The 18,698-nt window shown below is 42.4% G+C and overlaps 1 protein-coding gene across 1 annotated transcript in view; it reads right to left on the reverse strand.

The window, feature by feature from the left end:
- The window catches only part of LOC118839268 (chondroitin sulfate proteoglycan 4-like), a 76,369-nt gene that overhangs the window by 21,092 nt on the left and 36,579 nt on the right, over window positions 1–18,698 (reverse strand). Inside the window, exon 7 of the mRNA XM_036746720.1 lies at window positions 11,465–11,637. Within this exon, the coding sequence (XP_036602615.1) occupies window positions 11,465–11,637 (173 nt within the window). The remainder of the gene's footprint in view (window positions 1–11,464; window positions 11,638–18,698) is intronic.

Raw genomic sequence — 18,698 nt, forward strand, 5'->3', positions numbered from 1 at the left:
GGGGAGACCATGAATAATTTGCATAGGGCAGAAACCCCAGAAGATAGTCTTCCTTTCTAGTGAAAGGATCCTGGGAGCAGTGGTGCTGCCAGGGAGGAGGGAAGCTAACCCCGTTAACTCCAGAACCACTTAGTCCTTCATGCAAGCCTGCCCCAAAGTGTGGTTGGTGCTGAAGTAGCCTGCTCCGTGGCCACAGCATCGCTGGAGAACTTGGGAGCTCTGCCGTTGTCATGGGTGGAGGAAAGAGTTTATCTGGGGTGTGGGCGTATATGTGTGTATGGGGGAAGTGGGAAATAAAGTTATCAATCACTGGCACAGTGAGCCCCAACCTCTGAGGGCCTATGTATGCCAGGGATTAAGGGGAATTAACAGGGAAGAGCCCTCCTGGGGAGAGAGCATGGAGCAAATCCTAATCACAAAGAACAAACAGAGGTTATGCAGGGTCAATCCAGATTCCACTGGAATACCAAATGCAATGGGCAACGGGGGGCAAGGGGAATGTGTTTGTGCCAGTTCCCAAACTGGAGAGTTACCATGGAGACTGTCAGGGCCAATACGTTTCCAAAGGGAGCAAGCAGTAGGCTTAGTGAGATGATGGCTTGTCCCCGTGACTTTCCTGCTTCAGACAGGTCATTTTTATGGCTGTGCATGCTAGCCATGCCCACTCCTCATTTCTCTGCACTGGCATTGCTGTAAGGCACAACGTTAACTGTTATTGCTTTCTGAAGCTTAGCTTCAGAACGGTAGGGTGTTGGAGCAGAAAGGATGCTCAATTTGGAGTCAGAGGTCCTAGGTTCAATTCCCAGCTCTATGCATTTAGGAGGGATATGACCTTGGGCACAATGCTACCCATCTCTGGGCCTAAGTTTCCTCATCTGCAAAATGTTGGTATTGGGCTAATTGCCCCTCCAAGGTCTCCTCTAGCTCTAATAGAGCCTCTGAATAACAAAGTAATAAAGGGAGTCTCTCACATACCTAAGAATGAAGACCACCAGAATGGGAATTAGGAGACATGAGCTCTAGTCCTAATTCTGTGTCACTAACTCACAATGTATCCATGGACAGGTTGCTTTATCCTTTTGGACACTACTTTTTCTTTTTTTCTTTTTTTTTAGTTTACAACATTCAGTTCCACAAGCTTTTGAGTTTTACATTTTCTCCCCCTCCCTCCCGTCCCCCCCTCCCCATGATGGTGTGCAATCTAATATTGGCTCTACATATACATTCATATTAAACATATTTTCACATTAGTCATGTTGTAAAGAAGAATTATAACCAATGGAATGCACCATGAGAGAGAAGAAACAACAACAAAAAAAAGAGCAAATAGTATGCTTCCATCTGCATTCAGACTCCATAATTCTTTCTCTGGATGTGGACAGCACTTTCCATCATGAGCCCCTTGGAGTTGTCCTAGAACCTTGTATTGCTGAGAAGAGCCAAGTCTATCAAAGTGAGTCATCTGCTCATATAAGTCTGTCCAGGTTTTTCTGAAGTCTGCCTGCTCATCATTTCTTATAGCACCGTAATATTCCATTACATTCATATACCACAACTTGTTCAGCCATTCCCCAATTGATGAGCATCCCCTCAATTTCCAGTTCTTTGCCACCACAAAAAGAGCTGCTATAAATATTTTTGTACATATGGGTCCTTTTCCCATTTTTATGATTTCTTTGGGATATGGCCCTAGAAGTGGTATTGCTGGGTCAAGGGATATGCACATTTTTATAGCCCTTTGGACATAGTTCCAAATTGCTCTCCAAAATGGTTTGATTAGTTCACAACTCCACCAACAATGCATTAGTGTCCCAATTTTCCCACATCTTCTCCAGCGTTATAGTTTTCCTTTTTTCTCATATTAGCCAATCTGATAGGTGTGATGTGGTACCTAAGAGTTGTTTTGATTTGCATTTCTCTAATCAATAGTGATTTAGAGAATTTTTCCACACGACTATAGATATCTTTAATTTCTTCTTCTGAAAACAGCCTGTTCATATCCTCTGACCATTTATCATTTGGGGAATGACTTGTATTCTTACAAATTTGATTCATTTCTCTATATATTTTAGAAATGAGGCCTTTATCAGAGACACTAGTTGTAAAAATTCTTTCCCAGTTTTCTGCTTCCCTCCTAATCATGGTATAGCAACAATCTTGCTAGCAGCTACTGTGGCTGTATAAAACTAACAACAATCAGCACACAGAAGGCCACTAACACAGGTTCTTTGATCTGCTTTACTGAGGAAAGCAACGTTAAGGGGTTAACAATCTTACTTTAATCCAACATACAAATATCAATCACTTAGTTCAGGGCGAAAAGATCAGCGCCCTGAACTTCAAGGCAAATACAAACAAATTACAAACATACAAAATATAAACAGACCAAATCACAATTCATAGTTACCAGGAAAGCATAAACATCCAGGTTTATGAGCCAGGAGGCTCTTAAGACAGCTGCCCAGAGTCCCATGCCACTGTTCCAGTGACTGAGAGCCCCAAGGGAGAACGCCAGCCTCTGGGTTTATATACCTTGTTCAGGGTCAAAGCGCATCACAACATGCAACTCAAATCCACGTGACCTAAAAGCATCACAAACCTGGGACTCAAACCCATGTGGCCTAAAAGCCTCTGGCATCACAAACATATCACTCAAATCCATGCAAACTAGGCTTTCCCTTGAGGCAAGGAGGTCATCAAAGACCCCTAATTTAATCAAAGAAACAAAGGCCGGACTCATCAAGGGCACTTGATTAAATAGGTGCTCCAAAAGAGAAAACAATAAAAAAAGTCCCACCTTAATTGATATTATACTTGGTTGCATTGGCTTTGTCTGTACAAAAACTTTTCAATTTAATGTAATCAAAATTATCCATTCTGTGTTTCATAATGTTCTTTATCTCTTGTTTGGTTGAACACTATTTTTGCATCTATAAAATGAGAGGGACAGGATGAGATGAACGTTAGGGTCCCTTCCAACTTGAATACTGTAGGATCCTATGTCTGTTCTATTATTAGACACCTAGTCACAAAATAATGATACATTTGCAGAGCAGAAGAAAGTTTTTGTATGGGTGAGCAGACCCATCTGTATATGTTGTAGACATCAGTTCTGTCTCACAGAGCTTTGAGTTGTAGAATACAAGGCTACTGAGGAATGCTTAAGGATAATTGTTAGACCACTTAGCAAGTCAGTTGTCCAAGAAACTGAGTCTCACTTGCTCTGTGTGTAAAATTAACTAAATATCCTCTGAGGGCCCTACTGGCTCCAAATCTATGAACACTTTTCTATGAATTATGAGGCAAATGCTTAGTGGGTTTGTTATAGTTTCAGCTATAATAACCAATGAATCTGTAACTACAGAAAACACTGACAAAGCAATTTAGCATTGCTGAATCTTAACTCCTTTCATAATTATAGTGAACACCACCCTCAGTTAGCAACTGATTTTTCACCAATTCATTCATGGGTGCTATTTTTGTTTCACCGGCAAGGGAGGTTGGGCAGGTCATAGGTGTTCAGTAGACATTTTTTGATTAATTTAAGTTAAAATGTTCTGGGTGTCTTCACCACCACCACCACCACCATTACTAAAGAACTGACTCCACCATTTCTTTCATTGCTAAAATGCCATCCGGCTAACACAGGGTGCCTGTAGCCGACATTGTAAAAGGGATGACTTTAAAAAGGGATAAAGTTAAAAGTGGGTGGCAACTGCAGCATTATTTGACACAGGCCATGAAACCACAGACATCAGGAAAAGATTAGCATTTCCATCTGCTGGCAGAAAGGAGACAAGGGAACAAAAGAGGAGAATGGAAGGGAGGGAAGAGGAAGAGACTAATTACCCAGCAGCAACACAATAGTTAAAAAAAACACACTTCGCTGAGAAATACACTGTATATTTTCAAACACAGAAGCTATTTCATATATATATATATATGTATATATAAATAACTATGATACATTAAAATTAAACTCAAGTATCTTCTTTGTTGACACATGTTTTGTGGCTTATATCTCTTGATATTCTTTGTGCCTTATCAGCCAATAATTATTTTCACCTACCACTTTAAAGTTTTAGGGACTTTCTATAGGAAATATTTTCCTCAAATGTCATTTGCACTGTTAACCATCACTATTTTCTATTTCCATTATTAGCATCTTACTCTTAGGGCCAAAAAAAATGTTAAGTGCTCGAAGGGACTTTACACAATATCAGAGTTGGGAGACCATCACAACCCTCTACTTCCTACTATTTCTGCTAAAAAGTGTCCTCTGAGAGGCTACCAGTGCATGACTTCTTGATTTTTAAATCCCATGATCTCTTCTTTCTCTCTGGTCTTTTTGCGGTTTTTCACATTGTCGAGCACACCCCCACCCCCGGTTACTCTGTATTCCTTTGACTTCCACGACCCTGTTTTCTCTCTTTTTTTCCCCACCTACATGTATGTGACTTTGTTTTCAGTCCTTTGCTGGATCATCATCCATGTCTTACCCTCTACTCCTCTAAGCATGGATGTCCCCCAGGGTTCAGTCCTAGACCCTCTTCCTTTCTCTCTATACTCTCTGCCTTGGCAACTTCATCTGCTCCCCCGGGTCTTTTTATCTCCTTTATGCAGACAACTCTCAAATTTATATATCCAGCTCTAATCTCTCACCATACAGTTCATCCAGAAGAGAGGATTAAGGGAGGGGGAGGGGAAGAGAGGCTAGGAAAAGATGAAAGGGAAAAGAGGGAGAGAAAAGGGGGAGAGAGAGAAAGGAAAAAGGAAAGAGGCTAGGAAGAAAGAAAAGGAGAAGAGGAGGAAAGGGAGAAGAGACTAGGAGAAGATGAAAGGGAGAAGAAAGAGAGAAAGAAGGAAAGGAGAAAGAGGCTAAGAAGAGGAGAACAGGAGAAGGGGAAAAAAGACTGGGGGAAAGGGAGAAGAGACAAGAAGGGAGGTAAGGAAGTAAATGAGAAAGAACATGAAAGAGAAGGTATGGAGGAAGGAAATTTTAAAATAGGCAACTCATTAACAGAGAATTAATAAAGTTAACAGAGCTGTGAATGTGAAAACAGGAGAAAAAAATGCATTGCTAGTAGATGTTTCTTTACATCAGGTACCAAGTGTCACTCGCAGCTATCTGAGACAGAGAGAGACAGAGATAGAGAGATAGAGACAGAGAGAGACAGAGAGAGAGACAGAGAGAGACAGAGAGAGACAGAGAGAGAGAGAGAGACTGTGTGTGTGTATGTGTGTGTGTGTGTGTGTGTGCCCGTATGTTGTGTGTACCCGTGCATGTGTGCGCTCCCTCGCAGCCACAAAAGCCTGCCACTTAGCAAATGCTTGTCAATTGATTGACTGTGAGAAGAACGGGGAGAGGGGTGCAGCACAGAACCAGGAAGACTGGAGCCATGGAACCCTGACACATCAGACGACTGTAACCTGGAAGGCCTAACAGTCCTAACATTTTCAGGTTCACAAACCAAAGGGAACAAAAGGAGGAAACAAATAAATTCTGTAGTTTGGGGATAATTCCTACCCCAGCCTTGCTTCCTGGTTGAACTGTGAAGGGCACAGCAGGGCAAGCAGCAAAGGAGGAAGAGGGCAGACGGGCTGGCAATGACAAGGAACAATAGCACACTTAAATCTCATGTACGTTAGATATGCTAGCCCTGCCAGGGTTGACCCCTACCCCTGTCTCTTTTCTCTGCTGGAGAAGGAACAAGAAGATAAATTGCCAGACTGATACTGGAAGGGTGCGGGGAGAAGGTCAATGAGGTTTATGGGAATGGGGCGAGGACCCTTAGAGCTTATCCAATTTGCTTCCTTGGGGGCATGAGCTCCTTCTACACTTCAGGCTCAGCGGAGCTGACTGCCTAATTAAGTCTTTCCTACACTACATTCTTTCAGCCTATATTCAGTAATTATAAGTATCATGACAGGTTCAATTCATATCTCCTAAGTGCTTTCCCCTTGCTACCATGCCACCATCCACAAACCTCTTAATTAGAAACTGGCCTCTAGTGTTAGTTGTTCTTCATATACAGCACCCTCATCTTCCCTTGCCATGTCTCTGCTTGGGCTCTCTCTCAGAACTGGAAACATACTCCCCCCTCATTTCCCTTTCTGAGAACCGAGCTTCTCATCAGCGCCGTCTTCTATGTGAAGTCTTTCCTCCTCCCTCCAGATGCCAGGGTCTTTCTCTCCGCATTTACCTCATGCATATTTATGTACGTGCTTGTACATGTACATGCTACCTTCTCCAGCAGGACGTAAGCGCCTTGGGAGATGAGGATTGTCTCATTTTTGTCTCTGTGTCCCCAGCACCTAGCACAGCACCTGACACCTGGCGGGCGTTTGATAAATGTCTGCAGACCAAATGACTTTTGTGACATGACACAACCTCACCATCACAACCTCATCATGTAATTATTTTTGGTAGTGATTATTATTAAATACAAAAAAATAGGTCATTACATTTCCATTCACCCCAATAAAATGTTATGACTCAACGATCAAGTTGTACTTGATATAAAATGTGTACCTTGTGTTATGTAGAAACTAATAGTTTACCCTCGACGGCATAGCAGGGGAGTGACAAGAACACGAGATAGCAATAACAACAGCAATATGGCGCCTACCATGCGCCAGGCATCGTGCTTAGTGCCGTGCCAATATTCTTTCATCTGACGCTCACAAAAACCCTAGGAGGAAGGTGCCATGATTATCTCCATTTTACAGATGAAACTGAGGCAAACAAAGGGTAACTGACTTACCCAGGGCCACACGGCTAGGAAGTGTCTGAGGCCAGATTGGAACTCAGGTTCTCCTGACTCCTGGTCTAGCACTCTATCCATGGTGCCACCAGCTGCTTTTAGATAAAAGCTCAAACTCCCCTAGTGTCAGTCTTCTGGCTCCCATTTTGACCCACGGCCACTTGAAGAAGACATGCAAGTGCACTCGGAGCAGCTCTGTTTCTCATCAAAGAACCGTCCCAAGGAAGTCTTCCTGAAAAAGGTAGACGTCAATGATCTACCCCTTCTCTACAGCATCTGTGCTGCACAAATTTACTTGATTATATGCTGTCCTATCCTCTACCTCCCTCAATAAATCATTTCCTATTTATCCTGTATATAATTTGTTTATACATATTTGTTTGCTTGTCTCTCTCATTAGACCATGAGCACACTGAAGGCAGAAACTGTCTTTTTTCTCTCTTGGTATCCTCACTACTTAAGCACGATGCCTGGCCCATCATAGAAGCTTAATAAATGCTTACTGACTGACTGTTTTCTAAATATTTCATGCATATCAGTCTTTTTTTCCTGATTGTAGTTTGTCCTTCATTCTCAAAGAGGACCAATGACTCGCAAGTGAATTGGATTTAAGTGAAGGAGGGCTGTGCAAAGTCACTAGCCTCACTTTCTCCTCTGGAACCATTTAGGTCCAGTGGCAAGATACAGATCAGGACAACTGGAGATGGCCCTAAATGCAGTGGGAGACCTTGGCCTTTTATACAAATAAGGGTAGAGCCATGTATTTCAGAACTGAAGATACTTAGCCTACAGAAAAGCAGACTTACTGGAGACAGGAAAGATGTCTTAAAGGATCTGGAGGGCTTTCATGTGGAAGAGGGAAATTAGGCTTATTCTGCTTGGTTCCAGAGAACAGAACTAGTAAGTGGAAATTTCAGAGGAAAAGATTTAGGTTTAATGTCAGGAAAAACTTCCTAAGAACTAGAACTATTCAAAAGCAGAATGAGTTGTCTCAGGAGGGAAAGGTTGTCCTTCAACACTAGAGATTTTCTTTGAGCAAAGGCTGAACGACCATTTGTCAGGTATACTACAGAAGCAATTCTTGTCTGAGATCCACCCCAAATTTGGGATTCACTAGGATCACTGATTCTAATAATAACAAGAATGATAACTCACATTTCTACAGTACTTTACAATTTAAGAAGTGTTTTTCTCATGGAAAGTTCCTAATATTTAGAAAAATCCAGAAAAGTCTATGGGCTATACCCTGGAGTCAGAAAGACTCATCTTCCTGAGTTCAAATCTGGCTTCAGACGCTTGCTAGCTGTGTGACCCTGGGCAAGTCTCTTAACCTTGTTTGCTTCAGTTTCCCTATCTGTAAAATGAGCTGGAGAAGGAAACGGCAAACCACCCTAGAATCTTTGCCAAGAAAACCCCACATGGGGTCACAAAGAGTCAGACACAACTGAAAAACTGAACAAAGGGATCCATTTGCCCTATTCGCCTCTGCCTTGCATATTCCTAGAGCTGGCAACATCTTCTGGAAGAGTCTGGATATATGTGACCTGGGATGCCTAACAGCAGACATCGAAAACCCATTTCAGTCATTATTATTCTTATAACTGGCATGGGAGAATGTCTTCTTACAGGTACTATGCATTCACCTAGGACTCTTAGATGTTTACAGGGTGGTGCAGTGAGAAGTGCATTGGACCTGGGACTTGTAGACGGATGACACAGGTTCAGATCATGGTTCCACCATCACTTACTAGCTGGGTAACCCTGAGCAAGTCACTGAACCCCTGTGAGACTCCCATCTTTCGTTTGGAAAATGGGAGTGATCATCTTTGCACAATCTACCTCGAAGAGCTGTTGGTTGTAAGGATTGAAGGGAATAATGCATGGGAAAGTGCTTTGTAAACTGCAAGGTGCTCTATAAATTATGTTTTTTGTTTTTATTGCTTTTGAAGCATGGACTAGAGCAGGGATGGGGAACCTGCAGCCTCAGGGCCACATGTGGCCCTCTCGGTCCTCAAGTACTGAATACTTTAGTCAAAAGGCCATACTTGAGGACCTAGAGGGCCACATGTGGCCTCGAGGCTGCAGATTATCCACCCCCCTGACTAGACTGAAGCCAAACCAACCAAGGCTGTGCTTCCATCCTGAGTGACTGCCACCACATTAATCTCATCACATAATGAGGTTTGCATTTCAAAATTCATTTCTCTCTAGGAGTGCTGGGAGAGCAGAACTGATACTTCCTCATCTCAGTCTCACACTCGGTGACCCTGCCAGCCATATGACCTGTTCCCTAAATACATCACCGACAGAGGCAACATGGAAGCCAAAGACAAACTGAATTCTGCCACATCAGCCTGAGTGGGGCCACACCGAGGTCAAAGGTGGGCATGTGGTAAAGTTCTGCTATTTCCATTCAACTTCATGTTCACTCAAATAGTATGTGACTTACAGCTTTCCATTTACTGTTTGTTCAACTCACAGGCCAGCAGTGAGGATATTTCAGAATTGAAAAGTCAACACACATCAAGAAAGGAAAATATATTTTCCCCCTAAAATTCAGTGTAATTATCTTTTTAGTCACAATCATCACTCATGTTTATATAGCTCTAAGGTCTCCAAAGTGCTCTTCTCACAAGAATCCTGCAGAATGGGCAATACAAGCATTATTAACTATGCTTTACAGTCATGTCAATCATGCCTGATTCTTCACGACCCCATTTGTGGTTTTCTTGGTAAAGATAATGGAGTGGTTTGCCATTTCCTTCTCCAGCTCATTTGACAGTTGAGGAAAATGAGGAAAATGAGGCAAACAGGACTAAGTGACTTGCCCAGGGTCACACAGCCAGTAAGTGTCTGCGGCTAGATTTGAACTCAGGAAGAGGTGTCTTCCTGACTCAAGGATGGGTGCTCTATCCACTGTGACACCCAGCTGCCCTACAGATGAGGAAACTGAAGTATAAATAAAGTAATATGACTTATTCATTGTCACAGAGCTAGCACCTGGCAGAGCCAGAATTCAAGCCTGGGCCTCACGACTCCTAGTCCAGAATTCTTTCTACCAAACCATAATGCTTCTCTATGAGCAGTATAAGCCCTTCAGAATGCCTGGGTGCACAAGAAGACCCAACAATAAAAACACATGTAAGCATAACTTGTCTGGTTATACAGGTTCCCAATGGGGCTGGAAAATCAACCAAATTCTTTTTTCCCTATTTTAAAGTATTCCTCTTAGAATCACAGAATCTTAGAACTAGCAAGGCCCTCAGAAACCATCCAGAAGTCCAAATTCTACCTTTTATCCCGGTGCAAAGGGTAGAGCACAAGACCTTTAGGCGGCAAGATGTGAGTTCAAATCCAGCCTCAGACACTTACCGTGTGACCTTGGAAAAGTCACTTAACCTCTGTCTCAATTTCCTCAACAGCAAAATGGGATAATAATATCTACTTCCCAGAGTTGCTATGGGGATGAAGTGAGATATTTGTAAAGCGCTTTGCAATTCCTAAATAGCTATATACATTCTAGTTACTATAATAATTATTATTAATGTTCTAAAATTATAATTAAGTTACAGCATAAAGACTTTAAAATTATAACTGTTAGCAGCTAGGATGATGATGATGATGACGATGACGATGACAATGACGACGATGATGATGATAATGATGATGAAAAAAACATGGCTCAGAGAGGTAAAGAGATTTCCCCAGGGAAATTTGTTTAAATTAGGTAATAAACCTTCTGGCTGTGAGCTGTAGCTCAACCGTGACACATGCTCTCTCCCATACTGTGCCTAACCCTCCACATATGTTAATAAAACCACAAGTGCCAAGCCACCTGCCTTCCTACTTCACTAGAAGCCACTAAAAAGGGAGCCCAAACTCTGTTTAACCATTTGGTGCCATGTGAGGGCCCCTAGAAGTCTTCTGATTTTAAGAACTGGCAAAGAGGTTGCATCTACTCAGTTCTAAAAGCGTGGGAACGGGAAAAGGACCCATATGTACAAAATTATTTATAGCGTCTCTTTTTGTGGTGGCCAAGAACTGGAAATTGAGGGGATGCCCATCAATTGGGAAAGGGCTGAACAAGTTGTGGTATATGAATGTAATGGAATAGAACTGCCATAAGAACTGATGAAAAGACGGACTTCAGAAAAACCTGGAAAGACATATATGAACTGATGCTGAAGGAAGTGAGCAGAACCAGGTGAACATTGTACACAGTAACAGCCACAGTGTGTGAGGACTGATTTTGATACTTAGCCCTTCTCAGAAATGCAAGGACCTAAACCTTTTTCATAGGACTCCTGATGAAAAATGCCATTCACATCCAGAGAAGGAACTATGGAGTCTGAATGCCAAGCGAAGCAGACTATTTTCTTTTTTTGTTTTTTCCTCTTTCTCATGGTTTCTCCCATTCATTATAATTTTTCTATGCAACATGACTAATGTGAAAATGTGTTTAATAGGAATGTATGTGTAGAGCCCATATCAGATTACATGCCGTCTTGCGAAGGGACGGGGGAGGGAGAGGGAGAAAATTTAAAACTTATGGAAATGAATGTTGAAAACTGAAAAAAAAATTAATAAAAAAAATAAAAGCACGAGAAAGAGGAAGAGGATGGGAGACAAAGCCCTCTTGGCAGAGCCCCGCTCACCCTGCTTCCATCAGAGTGAGGTCACATCAGAATTAGGGTACTTACCGCATGTTGTGTAAATGCAGAAACATCCTGTGTGTCATTGCTAGAGTCTAGTCTAATGAGCCTCCCAAGTTTGGGGGAACTTAGAACTGTGAAAGTGACCGTTCGGTTTCCCGCACTGTCCCCATCATTGGTCACAGCTTTCAGGACATGAGACGTAATGGTCTTTGTGGAGCCTAAGAGACAAACCAAGATAAAAATGTAGGATCAGTAAGGCCCCATCTAAAAGGCTCCTTCTGGATGAATCATTCGTTCTCTTATCCTTCCTGAGACTCAGGAGCAGGCAAAGTATTCTCTTGCCTCTCTTTGGAAGCCATTTCTATTCCAGTATTTCTAGGAGCTGTGATTTCATCAGTATAGGGACACCCTTCATCAGTGCAGATCACTGCCCTTCTGTACCATACTAAGTAATGGTATTCATGAAAGACCCAGGGGAAAAAATCATCACTGTGTGGTCAAACGCTGTCTAGAGAGTGACGAGATTCTCCAAATATTTAGACCCTTCGTTTATCTCCAAATTCCAAATTTATTTCCAAGATATCTCTAAACAGTCAGGCTCCAAATGTAGGCCTTTTCCAGTTTGGTAAGGCCTGGCAGAGTCTGGGCTCTGCTGGCACAGTCTTCAAGAACCCAAGGTCATGAGAAATCAGAGGCAGACTTTGTTGTGTTTTACTATTAAGCTAACATTGATATAGCACCTATTACGTGTCAGGCACTGTGCTAAGTGCTTTAGTAATACAGTCCCATTTGATCTTCATAACAACCCTAGGAGGTAGGTTCCATTATGATCCTCATTTTGAAGCTGAGGAAACTGAGGCACAGCTCAAGTGACTTGCCCAAGGTCATACTGATAGTAAGTTTCTGAGGTCGAATTTGAACTCAGGTCTTCCTGACTTCAGGCTCTATGAACTGCATCACTTAATTGATTCCTAAATGGATTCCAAACGGCATCTATAATGCTGCAGGATGGCCAGGTTGTAAGTGGAATTCATATCTTTCAACAAACAGCCCAAGATTTTACCTACTTTCTTCCTTTGTAGGAATAATGCCTTTAGTGGGAGCTGTGCACACAGTAGGTGCTCTGTAAACACTTGCTGACTAATCTTCATGCCATAAACAAAGCTTTTAAATGACAGCCTCAGTTCAACTGTTTTTATTAAAGCCACTTTAATTCAAGGGAGCAGGTGTTTCGCATTGTGAAGAGAGGGCCAGACTTACTGCTTAAATCTAACCACCAATCTAAAAGCCTAAAAGAGGCCAGCAGCTATTATGCTACAGGCCTGGTGAGGCTCCTGGGCAACAGCCTTCTAAACATTTGAAAGTATTCTTTCTCAGTCCTCCATTTAAAAATGCCTTTGACCTCTAAGACAGGGAGTTAAATCCTGGGGATGGAGGTGGGAATGAGGGCTTAGAGTATCACAGGCTTAGGAATACCCTGGCTCTATGATGGTTAAAACCTTTACACATCACATTTCCTATTGCAAACTGCCTCCTAGATTCCTTTGCCTCTGTGCAGCTTAAACCCTTGAAACCACTGCCATCTGCAGGCCTTCAGAACTGATGGGGACAGAAATGAGAAGAGGGTGCCCCGAGGAGGCAGGAGGCAGGGTGGGATCACGTGGCTCTGTGCCCCGAGCCAAGTTTCACAAAGTCAAAACCAGGTCTGAATTGTACACTTCCTAGACATCAAACGATGTCATTATTCCAGCCTCAGGATTTAAGCAGGAGGAAGGGCACCAACAGGATCAACCTTCCCACTTCTATTTTTTCCCTTTTGTCTTCCTATCACACTAATTGTTACCATGATCACCAAATCAGGACAATTGATCTGCAGGGCAGGGAAGGCAGCAGCTGTTGCCAATAACGTTGATGAAGGCAACAGCCTCTCCCCATCCCCCACCCAAAGACTGCCTGTAGCAGCCTATAAAAGCAGAACTCCCCCAGGTTTCTTGGCCAGGGTTTCTAAATCGGTCCCTAAGCTGCTGAGCTGACCTAGGCATATGCAGCATGTTTTGTTAGGGTGTACCCTCAGGGAATTTGTTTATTTTAAGGGAACATTTATTGAATACGCTATCATTTTATTCATCAAGCTAAAGAAACTAAACAACTTTGATTTTTATAAAAATTAAACTTTGCAAAGCTCTCTTCTTAAATTGAATCCTTCCCTTAAAATTCAACTTTTTTTTACTAAAAAGAAATCTTTATACCTGTTTCTTGTTCTCTCCTCTTATCTCCCTGCCACCCAACTGAAGGAAGGAAACTAGTATTTATTAAGTACCTACTATGTGCCAGGCACTGGGCTAAGCACTTTACAAATATCCCATTTGATTCTCACAATAGCCCTGGGAGGTAGTTGCTATTATCGCCCTCTTTATTTTACAGATTAGGAATCTGAAGCAAACAGGTTAAATGACTTGCCCAGGGTCACACAGCTTGTAAGTGTCTGCAGTTGAATTAGAGCTCAGGTCTTCCTGACTCCAGGCCCAGTGATCTACATCCTGAACCACCTATCAGGGTGGGGAACCTGCGGCCTCAAGGCCACATGTGGCCCTCTAGGTCCTCAAGTGTGGCCCTTTGACTGAATCCAAAATTTACAACTAGCTCAATTGAGGTCCATCTTTTTGAAATTTAAAATTCAAACTTTTTTTTTCTTTTCTTGTCTGTACCAACCAGAGCACTAGGGTAGTGTGCTACAGATAGAATCAAAGGAAAATGGCCAAAGAAATCAAAAGGGGGGGAGGGAGTGTCAAATAGAATTTTTCTTTTTTCTATCCTGGTTGTAGCAGGCTAGAGTGGGGTGGATGTCTCCAGGGCACAGGCTACAAGAAGGAGCTTGACCCCAACAGGACCTGGACTCCGAGAAACAGAAGCACCGGCAGGAGCAGGCAATACCTCTTCTGGAAGACAGTCTTCACATGTCCGTGTTGTGGGGTGACCCTGTCACTAGAAGTAATTATTTCTTCGTCCCTCCTTAAAACCTAAAAGCTATTTTGGGTGAATAAGTGTGAAGTGAAGAAAGAAAGGGGAGAGGCAGTGACTATAGGAAGTAGGAGTATCCAGAACCCAGGAAAGTCACTCCAGAAGGTTCCCATAATAGCCAGTGAGAAGATCTTCCTGATTCTAGGCCCAGGGCCCTATCCACCTAGCTGATGCCTAAATGGATACAAAATGGCACCTAGAACACTGCAGGATATCCAGGCTGTGAGGAGTATTTACATCTCTCAACAGACAGCCCAAGATTTTAGCCACTTTCTTCCTTTGTAGGAGTAATGCCTTTTGTGGGAGCTATGCACACAGTAGGTGCTCTGCAAACACTTGATTGATTGCTCTTAATGCTACACCCTGCACACATTCCTCTGAATGCTGAATATAGTAACAGCAGTGTGAGTGAGACCACTGTGTAGCAAAACTCTAGCCTAGATGAGGGGTTCTTAACATATTTAAGACATTATTTTAATTGCTACATTAATATTTAATCAATATATTAATATATTATATAATACAAAAATAATAATTTACATCATGTATTCATACAAATAATTATATTATTAATTAAAATAAAGTAATAAAATATAAAATAAATATAATAATATAAATATAATAAGAAATATAATTAATTAGTCGTGTGTGTGTGTGTGTGTGTGTGTGTGTGTGTGAGATAAATCCCTTGGGCAGTTAGGTGAAGCCTTTGGACCCCTTCTCAAGAAAATGTTTTTAAATTACTGAAAGAAATTCTAAATTTTTTAAAGATAAAAGGAAAAAAGGATGTAATTTTTTTCCCTATTCAAATTCACAGCTCTCCTGAAATCCAAGGGATCTGTGAATCTCAGGTTAAAGCCCCTTTTCTAGAGAATCTGGTTACTTGGGTGGCTTTTGCTATGTCTGTGTTTGTGCTTCTGTGTTTTGTGTGTGTCTATGTAAAGAGCTACAGTACAAGCTGCCAGAATCCTTAAAATATAGTATACACCAAATGTTGGGGAGAGAGGATAATATATCCTAAAACCAGTGGCTGCCAAAATCTTTCTGAGCCCTCTCTTATTCTCTCGAGTATCTATGCCAGAGGTCACAGAATCCTGAGTCTCAGAAGGCAGGAGGTCCTGGCAGAGAGGCAGAGGGGGTGTAGTGCATTGAGCACTGGAATCAGAGTCAGGAGAGACCTCAGTTCAAATCCCACCATAGTCACATTAGCCAAGTGACTCTGGACAACTCACTTCACAAGGTCACAGCCCCGATCTCCCTCTCTGTAAAATAGGGACAATATAATTGCATCTATCTCACAGCGTTCTAGTGAGAAACAAATAAGAATGTAAAGCACTTTGCAAACCTTAAAGCTTTATGTAAACATTAGCTATCAACCTCCATATTGTTTCTTCATCCCTTACTCCTTTGTAACATGCTCACCATTCACTTCTCTTCCCCTCCTGCCTCCTAAAAGTCTAAACCACATTAGGGATCAGAACTAGCTTTTTAACCTAAGCTTGTCTCCATACCAGGTGGGTGAATGGCCTATGTGAGAACCCTTTTTCTGTCAGGTAAGACATTGAGAAGAAGCAAAGCACAGAGTCAGTGGTCAGGAAGGTCTCCACTCCAGATCCACACCTGCCATGTGCTGGCCGAGTTATCCTAAACTCCTTGGTACAAGGAGTCTACCGGGGCATGTTCAGCGAATAGGAACGATTCCCTCCGGGCCCTTTTAGTTACCATACCACATTCCCTCTTAGGGATCTTTTCAAAGTGCCTGTTGACTTTGAAAGACTTAAGACCTCTGACCAATGCAATGACCAGCCATGATTCCAGAGGCCTGATGATGAAGAAGGCTACCCACCTCCTGACAGGGAGACACCGGGGTCGCACCTGAGTAGGTAACTACTACCATGACGACCAATACGTGTCCTAATACGGTAGATGGCATTGTAGCAGGGATCCTCGGTCACCACCAGCATTGCATGGTAGCACTTAGGGTGCCAATGAGTAAGAAACCCACAGTCAGTTAACTAGTAATGAGTTAATACTAAGCTAGCACTTATATAGTGCTTTAAGGTTGGCAAAGTGCTTTAAAATGATCTCGTTTTTATCCTCTCGATAACCCCAGGAGGTAGGTACTACCATTATTCCCAATTTACAGGTGAGGAGACTGAGGCATACAGATGTTAAGTGACTCGTCCGGTGTGTGAGGCTGTAATTGAACCCAGGTCACCCTGATTCCAGGCCCAGCACTCTATCCACTGTACCACCCGGCTGCCCCCAAGGTTGGTGCTAACCTTGGCAACAACAGGGAAATAGGGAAGAGAGAAAGGTTTGGGCATAAAGATAATGAGTTCAGTTTAGGACATGCTGAGTTTAAGACGTCTACCAGACATCCAGTTCCATCTAATGGAGGAGTGGAGATGCTAGACTGGAGTCTGGAAGAGAGATCAGAGCTGGGCAAGTAGAATGGAGAGTCATTTGCATAGAGATGAAAATTGAAATCCATAGAACGTTTGGTCCTAGAGATAGATCGATGTGCCCAAGTTTAGACCTAGCCTCAGACACTTACTGTGTGACCCTGGGCAAGTCACTTGACCCGTCTGCTTGTAAAACAGGCAGCTAACGACAGTACCAACCTCCCAGGGTTGTTGTGAGGATCAAATGAGATATTTGTAAAGTATGCTGCAGGGTGACTGGCACATAGTAGGTATTTCATAAATGCTTGTTTCCTTCCTTCCTTGGAGAAGTCCACATTCTAAGGACATCATTCTCACCAAACTCTCAAGGTTAATCTGTTACCCAGACTTTTAAAAATAGTGCTAAGTACAGTTTGGGCAGAAATGAAACCTAGGTCTTAAGGCCACAGTATGTTCTCACACGCTACCAATGGAGATAAAAAAAGTATATACCACACTTCACTTCAAGGTGAGAAACTATTAAAAGCCCACTCCTAGCACTGAGACGCCTAACCCTGGCCTAGAAAAAAATTAGACAAAGGTCTAGAACATACTTAGAGAACTAGACTTTAAAAACCCCAACAAACTGCAGAGCTACTTGGTACAATCACTTTCACCCCAAAATCTGTTTTTTGTTTTTGTTTTCAAATTCACAAAATCTCAAACAGGATTCTCTAAGAGGAAGAGAAGGGAAACAAGCATTTACCAAGTGCCTACTATGTGCTGGACACTGTGCTAAGCACTTTACAAATATTATCTCACTTGATCCCCACAATAACCACATGAGGCAGGTGCCACTATTATGCCTATCTTATGCTTGAGGCAGATAGGTTAAGTGACTTGCACAGCATCACACAGCTAGTAAGTGTCTGGGGCCACATTTGAACTCAGATCTTCCTGACTGTGGCTCAGTGCTCCCTCCACTGTGCCACCATATAGGTTTCAGGGGCAGGGAACCTGCAGCCTCGAGGCCACATTTGGCCCTCCGGGTCCTCAAGTGTGGCCTTTTAACTGAATCCAAACTTCACACAAGTTGTTCTAGCAAATTTATCTGACTCACATCTGTACCGACAAACTGTGCTGATGTTTCCCTATGTGAGATGAGGAAAAGACAAAACTACAGATCAGGCTATGGAGGTGTATGACCAAACAGTAGAACAAGGGTAAGACTTTATCTTGTTTCCTGTGCATTGTCCCTGATTAACAGACATAGGTCTCACCTTCAAGGATTTACATTCTAAAATGCACAAACAATGTGAAAGTAAAGAAGGTGGTGTAATGGAAAAAGCATTGGATCTGGAGTTGGTGATCTGGGTTCAAATCCTGGCTTTGACATTTATTAGCTGTGTGAGCTTGGGCAAATCACTTCAGCTTTCTGGGACTCAATTTTCTTAGCTGTCAAATGAGAGGGTTGGTTTAAATGGCCTTTAAAATCCCTACCAGCCCTAAATCTATTATCTTACTTTATTAGATAGTGAATTAGCTACTTTGTCTTGCCTTGTACAAGCCAATCAAACAGACTGATTATTTTTTTCCTATAAAACTCAAGTTTCAATCTATACTCACCAAAAAAGCATTCTCCCTTATGCCCCAAAGGAAAAAAAAAACAAAACACCACCACCATCTGGGTCAGCTGAGGTGGAACACAGCATTCCCTGAGCCATTACTCTGCTCCCATACCCCAATGTGAACAGCCACTGAGAGATCCCTCTTCTGGGAAGGTAACCTCTAGCCATCAGCTGTGGCTTTAAATACTAATATGGGGAAATGACCATAGACCATGAGGATCAGGGCCCATAAATGATTGCTGTAAG

This window comes from Trichosurus vulpecula, chromosome 1 (genome assembly GCF_011100635.1).
Source record: "Trichosurus vulpecula isolate mTriVul1 chromosome 1, mTriVul1.pri, whole genome shotgun sequence".
Taxonomy (NCBI): domain Eukaryota; kingdom Metazoa; phylum Chordata; class Mammalia; order Diprotodontia; family Phalangeridae; genus Trichosurus; species Trichosurus vulpecula.